The sequence below is a fragment of the Phaethon aethereus genome, assembly GCF_964289735.1.
Source record: "Phaethon aethereus genome assembly, chromosome: 15".
Lineage (NCBI taxonomy): Eukaryota > Metazoa > Chordata > Aves > Phaethontiformes > Phaethontidae > Phaethon > Phaethon aethereus.
In genome coordinates this window covers 11101996-11124114 of record NC_138591.1, presented here as the reverse complement: position 1 = coordinate 11124114, position 22119 = coordinate 11101996, and the positions used below count along the sequence as shown (strand labels likewise).

Sequence of the window (22119 nt, the reverse complement as noted above, 5' to 3'; positions counted from 1 at the left end):
TAACATGCTCCTCTTGTCCTGAGCACTCCTAGAGCTCTCTTTTGAGTTACTCGATTATGGCATTTTCTGGGTTTGTAAATCAAGCTGGCTTATTAGCTCCTCTCTTACTGCCTGGAAACAGATCCATTACTTCACTAGCCAGATAAACTCATACTGAAATGACTCAAAAATTTGGAAGAGGAACCAGGCTTGGAAAAAACATGGAAGTGTTATCTTGAAGTTCAGGTTGAGTGTCCATAAGAAGGAAACTCTGGTTTCTTACATAAGAAAAAAAACAAGAATGTGCTTAATGGGCTACAAAATCAGGACCCCAAGGGGAGCTTAGAGCTGGCCAGCAAGTGTAGTATCTCCATATCTTTGCCTACCAAAATGACATTCCTTTGTCTCTCTGAGCACTTACTATATTAAAATATTAATATACACATTATGTTGCTTTACTAAAAATTAATTATAGATTGAGTCTTTATTGGCATGGAGCTAGAGTTCTTAATATTATTACAAAATCTTACATATTGGGCAATATATATATGATTTGTATGTCATAATACATTAAAAACTGAACTGTTTAAGCCATATTTTTCTTGCATATATCTATTTTGTATCTTTACAACATGGACTTTTGTGATATGTTTTAATCTCACAGAATTTACACAGCTGTTGAATGCATCTATTTTACTTGCTGAAAACTTGTCGCAAAATTAAGTAGGCCATTTTGCTTAATATGAAAAGCAAAAAATACTGTTTCATGAAGATGAAAATGCAAGAATCTCAAGCAGAAACCATTATATGTGCTTTTTACCAACACCATAAGTAGTAAGTAATGGAGCTCATTTTTATAAGTCTCCATCAACAACTAGTACTGTGTTAACTGTATTTATAAGGTGGCCTGAGGAATACAAAAAATGGGTGAAACGTGAGTGGAACTTTCTGATTTTATTTTTATATAGTCCTTCTTGGGGAAAAGCATCCATTTCTCATGCTGAAGGAAAGTCCATTTTGCTTCATGGAGTTTATGAATGCATTCAAGTATAACTCACTATGTAAATAATATCTGAATTCACCACCTGAATAAATTTTTTTGAGGGGTTTACTGTATCTTAAATTGGAAAGATTGCTTCTTTAAAGATAGTGGGAGACAATGAAATCCCACAGTTTTACTGCTTGAATGTAATTCTGGAACATAAGCCCTTTTGTAAATATTGGGCTAAATACAAAACAGGTTTTCTGTTAGTATGCTGCTTTAATATTTTTACAGTACCCTTTACTGATGCCATTTTTCTCATGTGGCTCTTTTGGGGGGAGCATTATACGCAATCAGTCAGCTTGGTATGTTTCAGAATTGCTTCTGATGCCTTTCTATCACACTAAAAAGTCTCTGTAGTACATTACATCAGTTTACAAATGAGAATATCATACTATGCTCTTTATGTACATATGTAAATTGCTTTCATTTATTTATGCCAGTGGCCTCTGTGCTCGAATTGTATGACTGCTGAATAAACAACTTGTCTCCCTGAATTACTTTTTTCATGCCATTCATGTCTGCTGCCATGCAGTACAGGGTGTATAACCACTCAAAGGGAGGCATGCTTAACTTCAGAACATGAGTTGGTTCCTAAAACTCCTTGGGAATACCTTGGAAATCCTTTCCGCCAACTGCCTACTGGAGGATAAATAAGTTTGCATGGATTTTACCAGTGAAGTCTCAGTGCCTCTTTTTTCAGGCACAACTTTGTTACAAAAAAGAATAGTGAAAGATGTTTGCTTTTATTTCAGTCCTTCTACTAGTCAACTATTACGAGATTTCTGATCTGCAAACAAGGGAACATCACATGAGCAACAACTGTGGCACTCCCTATACTCCCCACATGGCATTTCCAATTAAATGCTCCTGGAATGTTCAAGCTTACTCTCAATTACACTTCAATTTTCATTAGGTCAAAACTAGGCTCTTCATCCATGAAAATGTGCTGTTTCCTTGAGAATAAAAGAAGGAAACTGGCATATAGGTTCATAATGAGCATACTCTTGAAGAGGTGAGGTTTGAATGACCTTATTTTATTAACCTTGGGCTATATGTCATCTGTTCCATGACTTACCCATCCATCCAATGTCCTTTCCCTCTTCCCTCCAAAACAATGCCTCCCCAACTGCCTATGGCCAGTTGTAGTCTATGGCAATATCTCTCACTGTCCATGTGTAAGCACATTTTGCTTTCTTGCACTAGCACAAAAAGATAGCACCAAGCAAACATTTGTTTGATACCAGCCTTCCTTTCAAAGGATACAATAATAATAACCACCTTTTCTGTTTCCTTCCAGAACAGGTATCCTTGAGATCACTTTCCAGACTTTAGACAGCAAGTATGCGCTGCTTCTCAGCCAGTGAGCAGGCCAGGCAAATTGCTTTCTGAGGTGTGTAATGCAAGTCTGAAATAGAGGAAAATATGAGTAAGGTAAGCACAAACCAGACACCAGAGAGAGAAAAGAATCAGACTACAGAGTTTCAAAATGATCTATTGGCATCTATGTTTGCCAGACGTAGAGAAACAAGTCTAAAACACACATGGAAACATGAAAATAAATTTTGACCCTGGGAAATGTTTTGACACCAGAATAAAGATAATCAATTGCACGGCCTTTTTGTTTTTTCTTTAATTGAAAGTCCTTATAAAGCTCTAACAGCCAAAAGGAAGATAACAAATAGGAGACAGAGGAGTCAGAGCAAGAGTCACAGCAGTCAAACAGTCACCTTGGGCCATGCCTTAGACAAAGCTACTCTGGCTTTTTTTTTCATGTCAGGAGGAGCTGTAGGCTCACCCCATGGATAGCCTTTCCTGTGTACTTGTCATCAGAATGTGGCACATCTGGAGAAACCAAGTACTCTGAATCCTTCTCAATGTGTCTCAATATATGGTACAGTTAATCTATGGTGGCATTGATCTTAAAATACTGTGTACTCCATTACGGCCTCAGCTAATCCACCTTCAATGGGAAAACAATGACTGTTTATCCCTTGTTTATAGCTAATAGAACATAATAACTTGAACTGTTCAAAGGATTACCATTTGTTATAATGTCAAACTCAACATTTACTTTACTAAAATCTAACAAAAGATGTACAGCCACAAAGAAGCAATTTTTTTCTCTGTTCTCTTGTGCATTGGCAAAACTTTGTCATTCTAGATTTACTAAAACTCCACCCTCTATAAATGCAAAACGCCATTATTATCAGTGTAAATCAAAAGATGCAATTCTGAATGAGTAACAGAAGCCAAAATTTCTCAGTAGATAATGTTATTACCAGCTAAGATGTTAATGGCCATATTAAACCCTGTTGGAAGAGATGCTTTTCCGCAGTGTGAAATCCTTTGGTCAAGGAAAATCTTTGTATTTAAGCAAATGCCTCTCATATAGATGATGTTTTGTGAGTAATATGTAGTGACAGAGGAAAGAGAGAGTCATTCCGACAATCACTAGAAGCTGAAGAGCCCTAAATTTTTAAAACAAATTGTACTGTAATCTAATATACACAGGAGAGAGACTGGCTTTTTTAAAAACACAAGCAGGTATGAAAAATTAATTTAAAAAGAAAGACTTGCCTTCCACCATCCATTTCCATTATACATAAACAAACATATATATACATGTAGTCACACAAATTATTTCAGTTTTTCAGTTTGAATGTTGTTTCAGATACTCAGTTCTTTGATGTGGATATAGAAGATATGTCTATATGCAAGGGAACCTTCTTGTCAGTTAATATTATACTGACAATGGGTCAATACTGGATTTGGAGGTCATGTTGTATGTGTGTGTTACCTGATTTGTACTTTTCCTTTCTTTTCTAGTTTATATGTTGCTTAAAACAAACAATGTTCACTGGGGAATGTCTTTATGTATCTGCACTACGGAGGCATCTAAATCTCATGGAAGTAAAAGGAAAGCCTCACAGATTTCACAGCGTCCCTGACGTTTCACTCATATCTGCTCTCCTCTTCCTATGCATGCATATACACAGAGTCAAAAGATTTACAAAGCAGCAGAACAAATGGAGTCATATGAGTCGTTCATACTGGGTCACATCCCTGCTTTGACAAGATACAATTTAACCTCAGACTGAACCTGATTTTCATAGACCATGAGGAACAGTTATGTGACAATGAACAGTTGAAACACAAATAGACAAAGATTTTACAAACCAAAGGTAAATTATTAGCTGTTATTTAAAAAATGTACTTTTCACACTATCTTGAACTAAACTATCTTGAACTAAATACTTTTATAAAACAACAACCTTAGCATTACCATTTATTCATTAATTCTCATCTTGAGCGGATAACTTACTTGATATTTTATTGATGATCCTTATACTCTAAATAATTTAAAAAGAATGAGTCTAGAGGAAAAGCTTCAGCCTTAAGAATATATCTCTGTAGTACAGCTTTGTACTGCATTAGAACTGGATCTGTATGTGGTCAGCTCTTGCACAGCCGGAGAATTCTCATATTTGACACTTCTCTGTGGGCACTGTTCCTATTTCATTTTCTTAATGTCACAATTAAGGATTTTTTCAAACTGTCCCTGATGGTAACTATAGTCAAATGTACTGCATAGTTTTTTACCTCTCTGAGTGAAGACCTTCTGTATGACAATTGTAGGATGCTATACATTGAAGACAATCTAAAAAACTAAAAATGTTAGATATGCTCCCTCCTCCACTTTCACCCTTCCTTTATTCAAATCCTTAAAATTCACTCACATTCCAGCTGTTACATCTAAACAGAACATTACATTCTTGTTTAGCACTATGTGCAATAAGACGATAATTCAAAATGCAGAATCCAATCCCAGCTTAATGTGGTGGTAATAGAAAACTGGTTTTTTTCCCTTCATTATATGGTATATGCCTTTACAGTGTTACATGTGATGCAATTTTGCAGTTATAGATTAATACAAATTCAATACAGAGGGGTAGTCAGAAAGGAGAAAGACTGTTACGGTCTGTGTGCTACTGAAGATTGACCTTGGTTATTCATGAGGTTTTTATAAAACTCCTCCCTGCAGGAGAAATCCAATGGCAGGAGGGATCCGATGTGAAATTCAGAGCCAATAAAGAGCACAAAGAAGTTGAATCATAGTTCTTCTCTATAACAGTGTTGGACCTTACACAGCTTGCAGACTTTTTTCCCTATAATTTGACTCTCTTACTCATCTTATTCTATTTCAGTAAATCGAGAGATGACTCATAGAAAATCAGAATCCAGGCACAACAGAGATACTGCGTAACGAGTCATTTGTTTTATGCTGGGAATGTTGGCAAACTTACATGTGTACAAGCTGACTGCTTTCCTTAGTACTAAGTTAAGCTTTTGACTATTGGATAATCTCTTTTTACCTTAATCAATTGCACTGTGACATTAGATTTTAAGATAGGCTGGTTTTCTTATGGTAATAATGCTGTATAGCTGACTCAAGAACAATTGTTAAGGCTAAAAATGTAATTAAAGATACATGCCTGTTGCCCAATTTACTTATGCTTCTTAAGAACTATTTATTACTTGTTTAAGGAACATTTTCAGACAGATTAAATTAAAAACAGCATTTCTGTCTATGCCAGGCATGTTCAAAAAAAGTTAACAATTGCACTGTGCAGTTCTGAATCCAGTATTTGAGTTTCAGTATCAGATTTAAGCCTGAGCTGGGAGAAGGATTAAATAAAAAGAAAAGTTGAGAGAGCTCAGCTATCACCTGGCTGACATCTCCTAACCCCCATAAAGTGACCACAAAGTGGAAATTGGTTTGGATTTCTTTTCTGTTGTTTGTCTGGTCCTGCTCATATGTAACAGTGGCATTTGTAAGCAGTAACCAAAATGTATATTAAACAAGAATCCGGAGACATGGTACAATATACTGTATGGTAAAAGGTAAGATTACTCTTGCTACTGCTATCCAGCATGATATATATTAGTAAGATATATTAGCATTTATATGAGTTTCATAGCATACAGTAAGTGACAATTCCTCCTCATTACATTGTCCTCGAACCTGGCTGATGAGTTTACATAAATGCTAAAGCTAGCCTCTCTCATTGTATGTCATGACATACAAAAGAGATCTTTGTGAAAGGTAGCAGATGGGGTAATCCTTTGTCTCAATCAACCTGTAATCCTCTCATATCTAATGTCAAATAATTTTTCAAATTGCAATCCTGAACCTCTAATAGCCCAAGAACTTCAGAATAAAGACTAAAGGACTGGACTCCTTGAATGTTGTAACTGCTAGATGTGGACCAAAAATTCAAAAACAATCTCTCTGGACCTTGTAATGCATGAATTCATTCTGTTTTGTCCTATATTTTTCTATTCTATTCTGCTAAGCAAGTTCTTATATTGGTCTTACGAGTGTACTATAGGAGTACATTTCTGAATGTTCTGTTCTATTTTTGTCCTGTTCCTCCAAAAGAAATTATCTGTGCTCTAGCATTTTGTTTAGGGAGGGATTTGTTTTATCTTAGAAAGAGGGGTTTGTACTTGGAAGTTCTACTCTTAGATCAGAAGCCATACAGATTTGTGATTCCAGAGTCTAGAACTGGACTCCAAGAATTACGGGTCTCTTTCTTCCCCAGATTTAAAGGAGGAAGTGCTTAGCATTATGACCTTTGTTTCCGAGCTCGTACCCCAAGCACTGATCTGATGCCCAACTTTTAGAACTGAGTTCAACATTGCAGGTAACTTGTTCTCATGAGGAATAAATCCCTTATATCTGTCATCAAACACTCTGTGGTGGTTTTTTCCCCACCCTATGGTGGACACAAATGTACCCAACTTCATACATTATCAAATACTTTTATATGAGCAGAGACTCTTTTCTTTTGAAATTGTTATAAAAACAACTTGAGCCTGAACACAGGCTGAAGGTTTCACAAAGAGTCCTCCTTCTGTGAGCACCTCAGAGGAGCAGTAAGAGAGCTTCCTCCATCCTACTGATCATATTATTACATATATTAACACCTCCAACACGACTGTCTTCTCTCTTGGTGTTGGTTGCCCATTATACACAGATGAAAGTGGGTCAAGGACACACTGAAGAATTTTACAAGTCAAATCAATGTTTGAGTCAAAGAAACAGTACTACTGCATAAAGAAGTCATTTGACACAGTAAGTCACAGTCAATATATAAACAAAGTGCCTAAGTGTGTGTCAGAATTTCAGAATTTCATGCTTTAGCACAAACAGGCCATGAGCAGAGGGTGAGTTTCTAATTAAGAGCAAATTGCTATGGTAACCAAAGGTGGTCACACATAATTGGGTGTGAAACCACATGAGGCTTCATGACAGAGGTGTCTGCATATATTATCCAGCACACTTTCTGTTTCTTAAATAGAATTACATTGTCAGGTCAGACAGTATTTTCCATATTTTCTGTGCCTCCTTTTTTGCAACCAAAAATGCATCTGTGGGCTTCAGTGACAATTTCAGCCTTTCAGCACCCTTCTTACAGCCAAGGCAGCAGAAGTCTAGATGTGACTCCCTCATGAGCTAACAAGCAAGAAGAGAGAATGACGTTTACTACGTATTTATATGAAACTCAGGAAGGGGTCTCTGTTCTTTAAATGATATCAGAACAGTCTATGTGCAAAGACAAGCTTGAAGTGAGGATTCTCAGCCCTAACTTACTCTCAAATCATGAGTCAAGAACAAAGAGAGGTGTTTGACTACATGTTTCCTAACCCGGAGGAGTAGGACAGAGAAGCAAGATAATTCCCTGTATTGGCAAAGCACAGCAATCAGGGACAAAGGTTAACACTGCTCCTCAAAATGGGGCTGTGCACACTGTCTAGCTCCTCGACATCATAGACTTGATTCTACAGTGTCTTAGTTAAAATAGTTACTGTTTAAAGTTGGTATTTTGTTATCACAATTAGTGAGAGAGAGAAAAGTGATAATCTTGGAGACTGAGTTATTCTCTGCAACCAAGACCAGTCTGGTAGGAGCAGAGGGAATGCTTAAAACTCACACTACATCAGAACTACGATACCTGCAGCAGCAGTCAATTGTGATTAAACAAATTTACTTAAATTTATGAAAATTACTTATCAACTTAAGCACTTCCTACTAGAGAGTTTTGAGCATTAACTAATTAGATTATGCATTATCTACGTAATGAATCATATATTATCTGTGTAATGAATCCTGATGAAGATTACAGGAAAATCTCATTACTTCAAATTGTTGTTCTGGCGCATGATTTCTATTAAAACCCTTTCTTGAACACGTGGATATGAATGAAAGGTCAGATCTTTGACTTAGAAATCCCCATTTCTTTGTACTAGCTGCACTTAAAGGGCACAAAGATGCTTCAGTGCATCCAGTATTCCTCTGGTCTGGAGCAATCTTGTGACGTTCTCAAGGTGGGATGAATTCAGAACTGGGGAGGATAAATAGCTCCTGTGGACTTCAACTACTACTGCAACTGAGAGAAGCTCTGAGACTCCATTCTGTTAAGAACTCCTTCAGAATCTTAAATTGCCCTTTTTCAACTTACCTTATACTGGTGGCGGTTCTCAAGGTGCATTTTATCTGACAGCTTCTCTGTATCTGAGGGGTCAATTAACAAGTTCTGACTTAACACATTTTTGCGTTCCTGTTGTCTACAAAGCAAGAACATACCTGTTCTGCATCTTTAAATGAGGTAGTGGGCTATCATTAGTCTCTCCACTTATCTGAAAAGGCTGTTCATCCACTCTGAAAGTGCAACCTTTATACCTTTAACCTATACACAGTAGGGCATTAAGCCAGTCACAAAAAGCATATCTGACTCAAAGGTAAGTCAAAACTCTCAGTCCGCACTGTACTGCCAATCTATCTGCTGTTCCTGCATGTCCAGATTTCCCATTAATTACATCTCAGCAGGAGTTATGCATAAAGTGATGTGGTCAAAGAAATTTTCAATCACTACGGGAAAGCAGAATATCATAGTCTACCTCTGTCATGCAGAGAGGAGGACCTTGCTCAAGTTGATTAAGTACAGCAGTTGACAACAGATGTTATTTCTTAATTATTGACATATCCAAAGGGTCCTTATGGCTTGACAGAATCCATAACAGATATATTATCTACTTTGTTGTATTCCATCACGGAACATATGGTAGCAGTTTGATGTAGTACAATTTTAATTATTTTTTTTAATGTATTCCTACACTGAATTCCTCACTCCTTTTTCTGTTGCTTCTTGATGTGTCAGAACATGTGCTTTCTTTTGTTTTTCTTTTTTTCTATTATCCAGTTACCCTCTATTTTCTGATAGAGTAGAACTACTCAGAGGTACTGATGTATCTTGTTTGCCAATTCACACATTTTTTTCACCCTTAAAAAATATCAACCAGATGGTTTCCAAAAATGCCAAATTATATCTAATACATTGTTTGAAATTAAAGTATCACAGCAAAATGCCTCACATCTTATCAACTGCTTGAAGCTATACGTATCACTTTGGATGCACAAAGAACTGTGTGTTCCATCACTGTATTAAACAAAAGCCTACTGAGATTTTGAGCTGCTTCAAGATAAATCTGAGTGAATAGCTAAAATGTATTCTACAAAGTATTAATATGTATCTAATCCTCAGCTCTGAAAAGCATCCTTCAAACTGTTCAACAGCTTAAATAGCACAGTACAGAGGACATACTGATTTTTTAGTCTTTTAGTTAAGAAATAGACTTGCTGTGTACATCAATGGAGACAAGATTCATATTTCTGATGACAAATGTTTGAGGTGTTACCTGCTTCGACTTCTAGCTGGAAAGTTACTTAACTATATTAAATGATATTTCATTTCCTACTTCTCTATAAGCCTACATTCCCACTTCGGAAGGCACCTGGGGATCTCCACTGCTGAAAATTAATTTTCTTATAACACATAAAATTGGGAATGTTAATAATCATAATTTAGTTTCCTACTAGAAATTGAGATGTAGAAACTGTCACTGAACTTGACACATGTGCAAATGACTTAATTTATGGATGAATTAGCACTTAAAAAAAATAGGGAACCAAGTGAGGAAAAAGGAAAAAAATTATAAAAATTAGGTATTTAAAAATTAGTATTAACCTGATTAACTCTTTTCTTGCTCTATTAGCTTAACCTGTAAATGTTTTTCCCAGAATGAAGCTATATAATATGAATGTGAAATCTATTTTACAATAACAGTAATTCCCAAAGAAAGGTCTTCTATTTGACAGCTCTGGCAGACGCTTGTTGGGAATCGTTATGAAGAGGCTTACATCATGCAAAGTTGGTGACTTAGACACTGACTCAAACAAACCCTTGAGGTAGTTCAGCTGTTTCTGAACAATATGTAGCACCAGAAATAAAATTAATTATTAAAATATTCTTAATAGGAAAATTAACTAATTAAAGTCAGAGCTGAAGCACTATATAAAGATGAATTTGTCAGACATACGAATTCTAGGAAACTGGGGGAGGGCAGGTCTTTGTGATCCAACAGAGACTCCAAAAATATCACAAGCTCAACAGAAGAAGATATAAAGAGCAAAAGTCCAAGCGCACAAAAGGAGTATAAAAAGCTTCACATACAATGAGCAAGCACAAACTGCTGCATGCCTGGCATTTGGAAAAAATAAATGCAAAAAGTGCAGACGCTCATCCTATTCTGCATGCACAGAGCCAGGGCAGAGCACAACAGTTTGCTCAGAAGAAAGCTCTTTAGGAAGGACATCTAATGGTGCAATTAATGAATGGCCTAAATGAATGAAACAATTATAAGCTGGATATGAGTAGGGATATAACTTTAAAAATACAGACAGAGGTACTTAGCAATGACAAATACGGTGTATTGGATGAGATATATGCACTTGCTGAGCAACTGGGAAATTAAACAACATTGCAAATGGCATGGATATTGTTGAATTGGAAGTAAAAAGAAAGTTATCATCATGGTACTCAGAAACCACACATAATAAAAGCCTGCTATTACAATGCAGATTAAAAAAGTGGCAAGAAAAATTCAAAAAATGAGCATGACAAACACACATGCTGTAGTTTGCACAATGTTTTTCTAGAACATGTTAAGCATGACTTACAATATATCAAAATATCAGTTATCATTTAAATTCTGTGAATACAGTAAATTCACTTACAGTACTTACAAGGTCATTTGGAAAGACTGAACTGCAGTAGCAAAAACCTTATTTTAAACATTATCTTAAAAATATCTTTGCTCTTTCTTCTGACAGATTGTTTGTACAAAGCTTTCTCCTTATTTCCTTAAAATTGCTGGGGAATAAAAGTGGTAAATCATGTGCAGGTTTCTTCCTGAAAAGAGAAAAACTTTAAACTGTCTAGGCCCACACAGAAATGCTAAGCCACTGCAACTCCTCAAATGCAACCTGACTCTTTGCTTGGATTTCCAGAAGAATCAGTAGTCCCTTTAAATGATCTTGTTCTTCCTGGGATTTTGAAAGTTGTAATTAAGCAGCAGCATCTCAGCATCTGCACAAGGCAGTGGGATACAGTTAAATTCAGCCAGCCGCTCGTTTTGCCACATGCACATAAGTGTTATTGCATAAACCCTTTTCCTTCTTTCCAGCCTTCTCTGGCCCAGGTTTCTGAATCTACAACATTGCACTAGTTGTCTTTCTCCTAATGATCAGATTTTACTCTTCCCACAGCAGTTCCAAGGCCCAGACATGCTGGTAGACCAGGAAATAAAGCTCAAGTGGCCAAGAAACACCCATTCAGAACAGATAGTTCTTCCACAGTGTTTAAACTCTGTACATCTGGGACAGTGAGATCTTTGACTTCATGCAGTCTGAAGGTAAGTCCCGATCAATAACCTGGGGGTATTTCTGGTCTAGTACCTCAAGCAGACAGAAATGGAAAAAAACTATGGCTTGAAACTATCAATTAAAAATTTGTAAGCATAATTTTGCTTATGATCTTAAATAATTGAGATACAAAAAGCTTATACTCTAACTACTAGTAGCTAGTATCAGTATTGGAATTGTTCAAAAAGTCTCATCCACAATTGCTTAGAAACAACAAAATCCTATGGATTGCCAAGGCAAATTAAAAGAAAAGTCCAGTCATCTAACTCCTATAAAGATACCTAACCTACCACAGGTTTTAAAAGATGTGGATACCTAAATATCACTATGAATTTTACAATAAATGACTTTCTGTCATGCTGGTTTTTTTTTTAACGTGAGCAGTTCAATTAATTAGATCTCTGTATAATGGTAGTGGCTTGAAAAGTTTTGTTTGAATTAATCTGCAGTCTGTTCTGTGAGTGCAAGGCATCTACTAACACTACATTACAGCTTTGTCTTTTTGGTGGAAAATGATCTTCCAATTTAAAAGTCTCCTTTTCAGTGAAGCATCCAGTTATGAACTAGATATAAAAGTGTCAGTCTGAACATCCAAATGTGCCACGTCTCAATAAAAGGAAATCAAACGTACATACGTGGACTGTAAGAGAGCCAAACACCACAAAATAAGTATGTTAAATCAGTCCTTGCAAAAAAACTCACTTACCATTCAAGGGATTTTTTTAGTGTCTTTTCCTGTAAGACTCTGGCTTGCAGCATGGAATGTGGCTCATTGTACACAGACAGAAACAATGGAGAAGAGGCACCCCCGGTCTGCTCCAGCAATGAACAGGAAGTAAGGGAAAAGTTATCCTCATAACTTGTTCCTAGCGAACACAGTGGTCATCAAAGTCACCACTCTTCAAGGGGTTATCAGCTTGTACACATATCGCAGACCTTCCGACAGACTTTAAAACAGCTTTGGAATTCTTGCTTTCTAAAAGAGGCAATAAAATCAGAGGGAGAGTGAGATTTCCAAAGCAAATGAGCATCACAGACATGAAAACAGTACAGATCTCAGCCTCCTGATCTGTATTGAAACTCCAGTTACTGAAATTATATGTTTGCCATTTAATTCCCAGTAGATCCCATGTAACTTCAGTACAGATGTTTTGTGATAGCAACACGCAAGACAAAAACTTGCATGGCATTGTTTTCCTTCTTGTTTGTGTGACTTAGTTAATATGTGATTATAAATTGAAATGTTCAAGATTTCTTTAAATTAATGCTTTTCATACGATGAAACAATATTTTAACAAATTAAAGTCTGCTACCTACATATATCATTCTAGAAACACATTGAAAAAAATGAGCATAAATCACAAGCAATTACAAAACAGCTGAAAAGAACAAATAAGGTGTAAGTATGCTCTATTTCAAACACGAGAAGATGTTATTTTTTATTTTCTTCTTGGTAAAGTAGCATATTTCAACCAGATTACAACAAAATTACCACAGGATATTAAAAAAAAATACAAGAAAGTATTTAGAAAATTATATATATATATACACATTTGCTTAAAAATTCTATAATGTAAACATTAGCATAACAAGTTAAAATAATATTACAAACAGTTTATTAATACTTATGTGAATACTGTACATATATATGCTTCAGAATTAATACTATCTTTCCTACAGTTTAACAGGAACAACAACCCCCGCCCCCTCCCCAAAATCAAAAGGGAAATTCATCTTCTTCAGTTGCCAACAGGCTTGGTCCCACATACAAGAAACTTAGTTATTTATCTCAGTGTTAAGTAAGAAAGAGGGCACAGCCTCTCAGAATTATTTTTCTGTAATTTTTAGCATCTTAAATGATTAATATTCCACCCAAAAAAAAAAACCTATAACAGTTTCACTTCTGTCATGGCATGGACATAATTTCTGAAATCTTGTTAAACAAATTGATTCCCTCTGCATGGAAGTGCAATACATTTTATTTCAATACAACTTTTTTTCTTTTTTAAGTCCAGATATATGCAGCAATTTATAAATTTGGAAAATTCACTCCTCTCTAAACATTTCAGTGCTGTTTTCTAGGATAAAATCATGCCATTATTAACCAAAAACTAAGCCATTATTATTAATTAGACCATGCTCTGATTATTTTTTAAAAAGAAATTTTATAAATAATCTAAGTTATATACAAACAGACCATAAAAGCACAGTTAGTGCAGAGTAAGAAAATAAATGAAATGTACAGTGTCAGACCACTGTGTAGAACAAGCGTTTTATCTTTCATTCAATATGTGAAATACAAAGCAGGTTAACTGGTATTTTTAAACATATTCTATGTATATAATTTCATATATTAAAGTGATTCTTTCAATATATACCACTGAGAAACTATTGCAATGGCTAAATAATCATCAAATTAATATTCAGTGTGATACAGGGTGCTGACTGAAATATCTTACACTACAGGAATTGAAGGAGAGAAATTCTTTACTTTTTTGAGTTGTTTAACCACTTCTCCAGAAGTGACTCAAGCTCCAGTACAGAAGTGGTATTATTGTTTCCAATGAGAAAATTGTGTTCTAATGTTAAAAATGTTTCATATATATACTAGAGTTGCAGCTAGAAGAGCACAGTGCTGTTATCAAGACTTCAAGGGCTTACAGGAGAAAATTTCATAAAATTATAGAATCTTTGGGCTGGAAGGGACCTCTCAAGGTCATCTAGTCCAAGCCCCCTGCAGTGAGCAGGGACATCATCAACTAGAAGAGGTTGCTCAGAGCCTCATCCAACCTGACCTTCAATATTTCCAGCAATGGGGCAAAGTCCTTTTCTTTCTTTTTAAACAGCTGTTCCGCAGGTTTCTCAGAGTAATTTCAAGATGATAACTGTATTTCTATCCACACGTATATGTTATCTGTCCTCAGAATTACAAGATATTAGACGAAAAATGTTTTAGGGTGAGGGGTTTGAACCTTTGATATGGCATGAAACTTATAGCAGAACTGAGATCCCTGTGTGCTTTGAAGCAAAAAGAATGACGTCCATATCTGAAACTACTTATAACTGATTCTGTTAACAAAATATCATATTCTTAAATCATTAATATGTCCTGACAGACAGTATCATTAGTTCACTTGGGACTCAGCAAGTCTCATTTATTATTGGCTTGCTGCTCTGAGTCAGTCAACCCCATTCATTAGTAGTTTCTTATGAATTAATTTGACAGCTACCATGCAGATACTGTTCTATACAATAAAACATTACTTTGTAACAAAAAAATGCACCTTAGCAACAGGTCACAATTTTGAGCCAGTGATCTTTAATACCATTATGCCCTTTCTCTAAATACCTGTATTAATCCAATCACGATGGTTTATGACTTGCAGTAGATTCTGTAAGATAGTATAGGTTGATTACAACTATCACATTAACGACATATTCCATAAAAAAGACTGGCTTTGAAATTACTAATCTTCCTAAGAGTATGTGACTTAATGGACATGTCAGTTTAAGCCTTTATAACTATGTCAATATCCTGCCTCATACAAACCTTGGAAATTGTTTATTATTATTATTATTATTATTATTGAGAAATTTGATTTAATGCAAAAGCCAAGTCAATACAATGCATTCTCTACAATCAATGACAGAATAAATGAGATTCTGAAAAACCATAGTCAATATGTAATGAATACTGATAGACAATCACATCTGCAAAAGATGGAAGAGACTTGCCTGCCCTGTGCTTCTTGGGTTATTGTTCATTTTGCATGTAACTGGAGAACAGCATAAAAACTGATAAAATCATTCAATTGACAGGCTCATTGTTACGATAACCGGTGTTTTATAGGAATAATGTAACTATTTGGGATTCTTAATACCAGCTGGTCAACCTTCTTTGAGTTTTTCATGATTCCGGTAAAGAAGTGGGATTTGTGACAGATACATACAGTTCCCTCATAGACAGGGCATTTTAGAATGTCTTGAGGTGCTAAAAATTTGGGCATTCATATCACTAGGTACCTACCTGCAGTCATGCAAGTACCTCACTGATCTTCAAAATAACCAGGTGTATAAAGTGGGAAAGCTACCTTGTGAAGAAAGGCTTTCATTTAATGCTTTTCTGAGATTTTAGAGAAACCACAGATGAGCTTTGAAATGGATGAGTAATACACCCGTTATGGTATCTTATATTGCAAAGTGAACATTGTTTGCAAACTGTAATCTCAGGAGCTGGTACACAATTCAGCTAAAGTTAACAAAGAACAATTTGTAAACAAGTGTAGTATTTTTGCATGATCTACATACATACATACATTAAAAATTACAAGACGCAAGATAATCATGAATGAAATAATTTTGGGAGCCAAATCTGTAGATACAAAAAATTCCTTCTAAACAAAAAAAAAAAAAATTAAATGTAGTCTGCGCTAAATGAGATTTCTTACCATTTGCAACTTTCTGAATAAAAAGTACTTTAATTTGTTAATTATTTCCCAAAAATTAATACAGCTTCATGTGACACACAGACACATCACAAACGTTTCCACACAGTGTTTTCTTTCAGATTTACTTGCAATTCAGTATTACTAGATGTGTGTCATGTTTCTACTAACCAAGTCTCCACTTTCTGAAAAATGAATTTAGAATTGTTTCAAAGTGGGACTACCTTTATAGCTACTTTTCTTACCAACAAAGACAAACCAAACTATCAGCAGTGTATCAGACTGAAGAGTTTGGAGAAGCATTAACTGACAAGCTACTTTCCTTTCTTCTTAAATAAATGTTCTGCTGTAGTTTACACAAAACACCAACAGAAATTAATCTTTTAACAAAAGCAAATCAGCTAGCTCCCAGGCTGGCCTTTTGTATTTTCTATTTATCTATCTATTTATTTCGTAAATGAGATCTCCTACTGACTAAAAAATATTGTTTAATTTCTGTGACATGATCTTACTTTGTGGTATTTCATCCACTGAAATTTCTGACCTGAAGAGTGAATTCCACTCCTCTTTGCCACATTTTGCTCTTCAGTGCAATCTATAAGCTACTTATTTCAATGGCAGGAATCCAGCACTTGGGGCTTATACTTAGGCACCAGCCCACTGATGCTGCTCACTGTGTGTAACAAACCCCTACTCTCTCAGGAAGGGCCACTGAAAATGACTGGACCACTTACCTGACTAAATGATACATGATGGTCACAGGTTTGCAGAACAGAACTTCCCATTTCCTAGAACTTTACTAAAGCAGTGAGGTAAAAAAAACCCTGTTATTAATCATCAGCTTGTTTTTTCCGCAGGGTAATACTAGATTTCAATATCTACTGACGTGAGAATTTAATATAATGAATGGATAATGAAATTACAAGATACATCAATTTAAGTGACATTATCCAAAAATGTTCTGAGAAGAAAGATGTTCTTACACAACAGAAAACCAGAATACAATTGGTAGAAAATTTGAATGTACACTACTTAAACTTAATGAAGATAAGAAGATGGCTAACATATCATTAACTGCCTATGGCAGTGCAGCTAATGGATACTGGACTGGATTCCAGTTAATCCATGTCAGGACTTCCATCACTTGTAATAACTCTTGTCAATTTTTTTTTTTTAGTTACTCTTACAGTAGTACCATTACAAATTACTTTTCAATAAGAGGTGATGAGTAACAGGCACTTTCATTACAGGCAATTTTTAAATATCACTATGTGAAGAGTTTTACAAAATTAGAGTAAGAATTCCACACTGCCCTGTTAATGATGAACTGTTCTGTAACATCAGCAACAAATTAATAACAAAATACAACCCAAGACCTGAAAACACTATTTTGTACCATGCTAATTTTGTGTATCCTTATGGTGGTTTGTAGAAATCAATAATATTGCACCCAGCCTTACAGCAAGACTGAAATTTCACTAAAAAATTATTACATTCTCTGATTTTAAAGAATTACTTCCCACAAATGAAAGCTACCGAGAATATCTAACTAGAAATGTACAAAAGCTATTTTTCCACCTGTAATGTTTTTCCCTTGTCAATTTTTTTAAAAACCTTTGTGTGTGTCAGAGGTTTGCAATAAAAAAACCACCAGTCTTCCTATTTACAAAAGGTAATAAATTAGTGAGGTTCTTTTAAGCACATCCTTCTGACATAAGTAGTGATAATTATAACTGTTCTTCTAAAGAAAAAAAATTGTCTTGACATGATACCCATGTCTCTCTGGAACAGAAAAATGTACATGTAGAAAGGGAGACAACACAACACAAACAAGGAATTCACGGTAACAGAAGAACTTCAGAAGAACAAAGGAGAATATGTGCAATGCAGCTTTACAAAACAAAGAAAATGCCTATCAGTTTGTTAAGCCCTCAGGAAGAGCCCTCATATTCTTTTGAGAAAGTGATTACTGCCTTCCAAAGTAGTTAATCAGGATATGACCCTTAGTAATGAATGTCTCTTTTCAGGATTTAAGTTGATGCAGCTGTAGTCTCTTCAGGAGCTAAAATTATAAATACAGGCTAAGAAGGAATCACAGGACAACTTAAAGTATGTGGTGCCAGTATTCACAATTGCGAAAAAGCATCAAAGATCACCACTCTGAGGTTCCAGGCTTCGTGGCTCTCTCTGATGGCTACGAGATAGTTTGGGGAAGCGTGTGGTCACTCTCGAGCGATTGCTTTTGCTTACTGGTTCTCCAGAAGGTGGAATATCACTAGGAAGACAAGAAATAAAGACAGAAGTAGCTAGTTTTTGTTATATGTAAATTATTCCATAGTTATTCCAAACATGAAAAAAGCAGATGTTATGAGAGCCTGGCACATGACTGCAAAGTACAGCACACATCTTCAACTACACAGAACTGCATTCTTTCTACTGGTATCTCAAGTGTGAATTACAAAATGGGCTCTTTCAAAAATGAGAACTAGTAGAACTTTCAATACTTTATGGAAGATTGCAAATTACAGGATAAAAGCGTATCTCTGTGAGTTGCAGTTCAGAAATGGTGGGAAAAGCATTTGGAAGTGATAAAAGTGCAAGCAAAATAGACAAGAGCTTGGATGATGCTCTACTTAACAATCCTCTAATTATGGATGGATGTATCATTACATGATGAAGTACACTAGTAATACATCCCTGTTGGGAATTCTTCCGTCTCTTCTGACCCACAACAGACTATAATCTTACATGACTGAGCCTTTTGGAAAAGACTCTGAGAAGAAGTACATTAAGTTCAACAACAAGCAGTAACAGAAAATTCCAGCTTACCTAGGTGATATTCAGAGGCTATAGACTCCTCGGAAAACTACAGTATAAAGGGATAGCGTTGTACTTTTGCCATTCTTTTAGAGGACTCCACATGGCTTTTAGTTATACTGCTTACATACAGATCAATTAAAAAAACTAAATTTTGCATTTTGCAACTCAGCTAGACAATAAAATTACACCGCGCACAAAGCCAAGCTTATTTTTAGAAGTTAAAAAAAACACACAACTTACAATACCTATCTTCAGAGTGCGTTAACAAGTCCATAAGGGAGGAATAACTTATCTGCAGTTCTTGCCAGATTAAACAAATACAGATATATTTTAAAACAATCACTGAATTTACTCTATGTAGTTCCCTTTTTCCAGCAGACTAACCTTCCTCACCGGTCAGACAGCCCTGCAAAAGCACAGGCACACTCAAGCTCCACTCGAGCATTTTGAATACCCACATGGGAGAGATCTTAGTGCCTGTATACCTGTGGTATACATCCTCCTTTCATAAGCAGATTAACAAGTGAGATCTTTAATTCCTTATTTTTCTTCTCACTAAAATAAAAACTTTAAAAATTAAGTTAGCATATGTCATTAATTCTTGATAGCCAAGGATAATTGGACTCCAACTCTGGTCCTATGATTTCTTATTTTGAAACTCAGCAATGCTATCTAAGTTGCTGTAGAAAATTATGATCATGTGAATCCAATTTCAGCTGTGCTCATTAGCATGGATTTCTTTTAGTAACATGAATATCATTACTCATTATTTTTATACTATTTATAAAACTGCAGCGATGCAGTGTTGATACTCTAATGCTTGTAAAATAGAGTATGGGATACTGGCTTCAGTGGGCTGTGAATTTTGTGTTCAAATACATATTTTTCAGAACATGTAAACATAAGACCATCTAAATATCAAATATACAATGGAATAAAATTAAATTTTCACCTCATTGGGCTTTTCTCAATCTAAAATAGGTTGATTTACCAGCATGATGGCCACTGCTGATAGTACTTAAGTGTTATCAGGCAGGCAGACAGCTACTTTACTGATACATGGTAGTTTACGTTGCAGAAGAAAGCACAGTGTTATGTGCAATTACTGTAATTTGGTGATTGCTTTGTTGAAAGTACATTTTAATACACAAGCTCCTCCTGCTGGCATGTCCACAAAATGACATTAGAGTCAGCCCAATGGGAAGACACTTTTCCCTTCTGGAGGAAAAATGACATTCAAAGAAAAAAGAGCAAAAGGTACAAAGTTAATTCCCCTAAAATGAAGAGAGATGAATTAATATCAGTTTGCCGTGATAGGCATGACTAAGGTAGTAAGACCATCTTAGGATAATTACATGAACACCAATATCTGTGAACAAAGGACAAAAAGTTGCAAGTAATTCTGCTACTTTAAGTGATGTTACTTCAGAATGAGTTATAGCTAATAACCAAATTAGAGGTTTTTTTTCTTAAATGTCTCAGTTAATTTTTATAATGACAATCCAAATTCTAAGTGAAATCACTATGCTATGTAGGTTTACAGAAACCAATTTATATCTGAAGAATTAGATCTTTGTGCATCCAGCATGAAAAAGGAAATGGGAGCTGAAATGGAATTGATCAACTTCCATGGAAACAGATGTGGTATGGGGAAAAAAGTTTAGAGTGTTAAAAAAAGTCATACATTTAAAAGTCTGTATCTTAAGCCCCTTTCCATCCTCCCTTCTCCAAAACCTGATGAGAAATCTTGCCATCTTACTTGTCTGTTTCAGCTCTAGCTTTTTACTCTACACTTAAAATGCTGACTTTCAAATAACACCCAGAAAGTTTAACTACTAAATTTGGAAAAAAAAATTACCAACAACCCCTAAAATGCATGGTAATCAAGTAGGAGGAAAAGATTAATCTCCCATCTCTTCTGTCTCCTATTACTAGATTTAATAATTTAGTTCTGGCCTTCAGGTCAAACGATACTTATAGAGTCTCTGGCACTAAATAAGACATCTTTTTAAACCTATTGACAGTTCAACAGATCAGATATTCCATGAACTCTTGGGTAGAGGCATGAAGACCCTAAAAAATGATCGTGTCGGTATTTCTGGCAAATGCACACAAAGATGAAATAGGGACACTTGTTCTGAATGTATGTTGCCAATCTGTGTTTGGGATTGCAGAGGAAGGAATAAGCAAACCTACATGCAATGTTTGCAAATCCTCTCCTATGTTTCATTCAGTAAAAACAGTCTCTAGGCTAGTTTTTTTGGGTTGAGTTAGTTATTAACCTATAGTTGATAGTTTTACTCAGACTAAAATATAAATTTAAAATATGTAAATCTAAACCAGGGAGTAGCTATTCTAGAATAATTCTTCCAGAACAGCTGGAAGCTGTGGTAAGCACTTAGTCTTTAAGTCTACATCTGCCTGAGTTACACCTGTTCAGTTTTAATATAACATTATTGTTTTCATTCTATTACCTTCTCAGATACTGAAGTCTTAACTTAATTTTCTAGGCTGGGTCTGGCAGGCAGCCAGATGCTTGCCAAGCATTGCCCTGGAATGTCCAAGTATTAAAGGCTCAAATTCCTGTCTACATTCTCACCTTGTCCCATTCTGAAGAAAAAAAAAAACCTGCTGAGGCAATCAATTCCTTCTTTCCACCAGGTCATTGTTTAGCTTTAAAGCATTCCTGATTGATCTGCCCAGCATTTGTTTGGATACCAATTCAGTTTCATTGATTTTGTCTTGGTGTCAAGTTCTGCCTGAGGTGCATCTATAGAAAATAGCTTAAAATAACTGGTCTTTTTAATCAGCTTCTAGTTTATTCATACCTTTCACTTGCTCCATGTATCAAAATGTCAACTGCATTTTGTGTTTTTCTTTACAAACTTAGCATATGGAACTGCAGTATGATGACGTGGTCAACATTTACATGAATAAATTTATTTCCCATGTCATTGTCTACTTTTCAGAATAAAATTAGAGAAGTTTCTTACAAAAATAGTGTA

The 22119-nt window shown here is 35.5% G+C and overlaps 1 protein-coding gene across 1 annotated transcript in view; it reads right to left on the bottom strand.

The window, feature by feature from the left end:
- Positions 1-18439: 18439 nt before the first annotated feature.
- Positions 18440-22119, bottom strand: part of SNX29 (sorting nexin 29) — a gene marked incomplete at both ends in the record, with an annotated part of 138310 nt that continues 134630 nt past the window's right edge. Inside the window, one exon of the mRNA XM_082006780.1 lies at positions 18440-18569. Within this exon, the coding sequence (XP_081862906.1) occupies positions 18440-18569 (130 nt within the window). The remainder of the gene's footprint in view (positions 18570-22119) is intronic.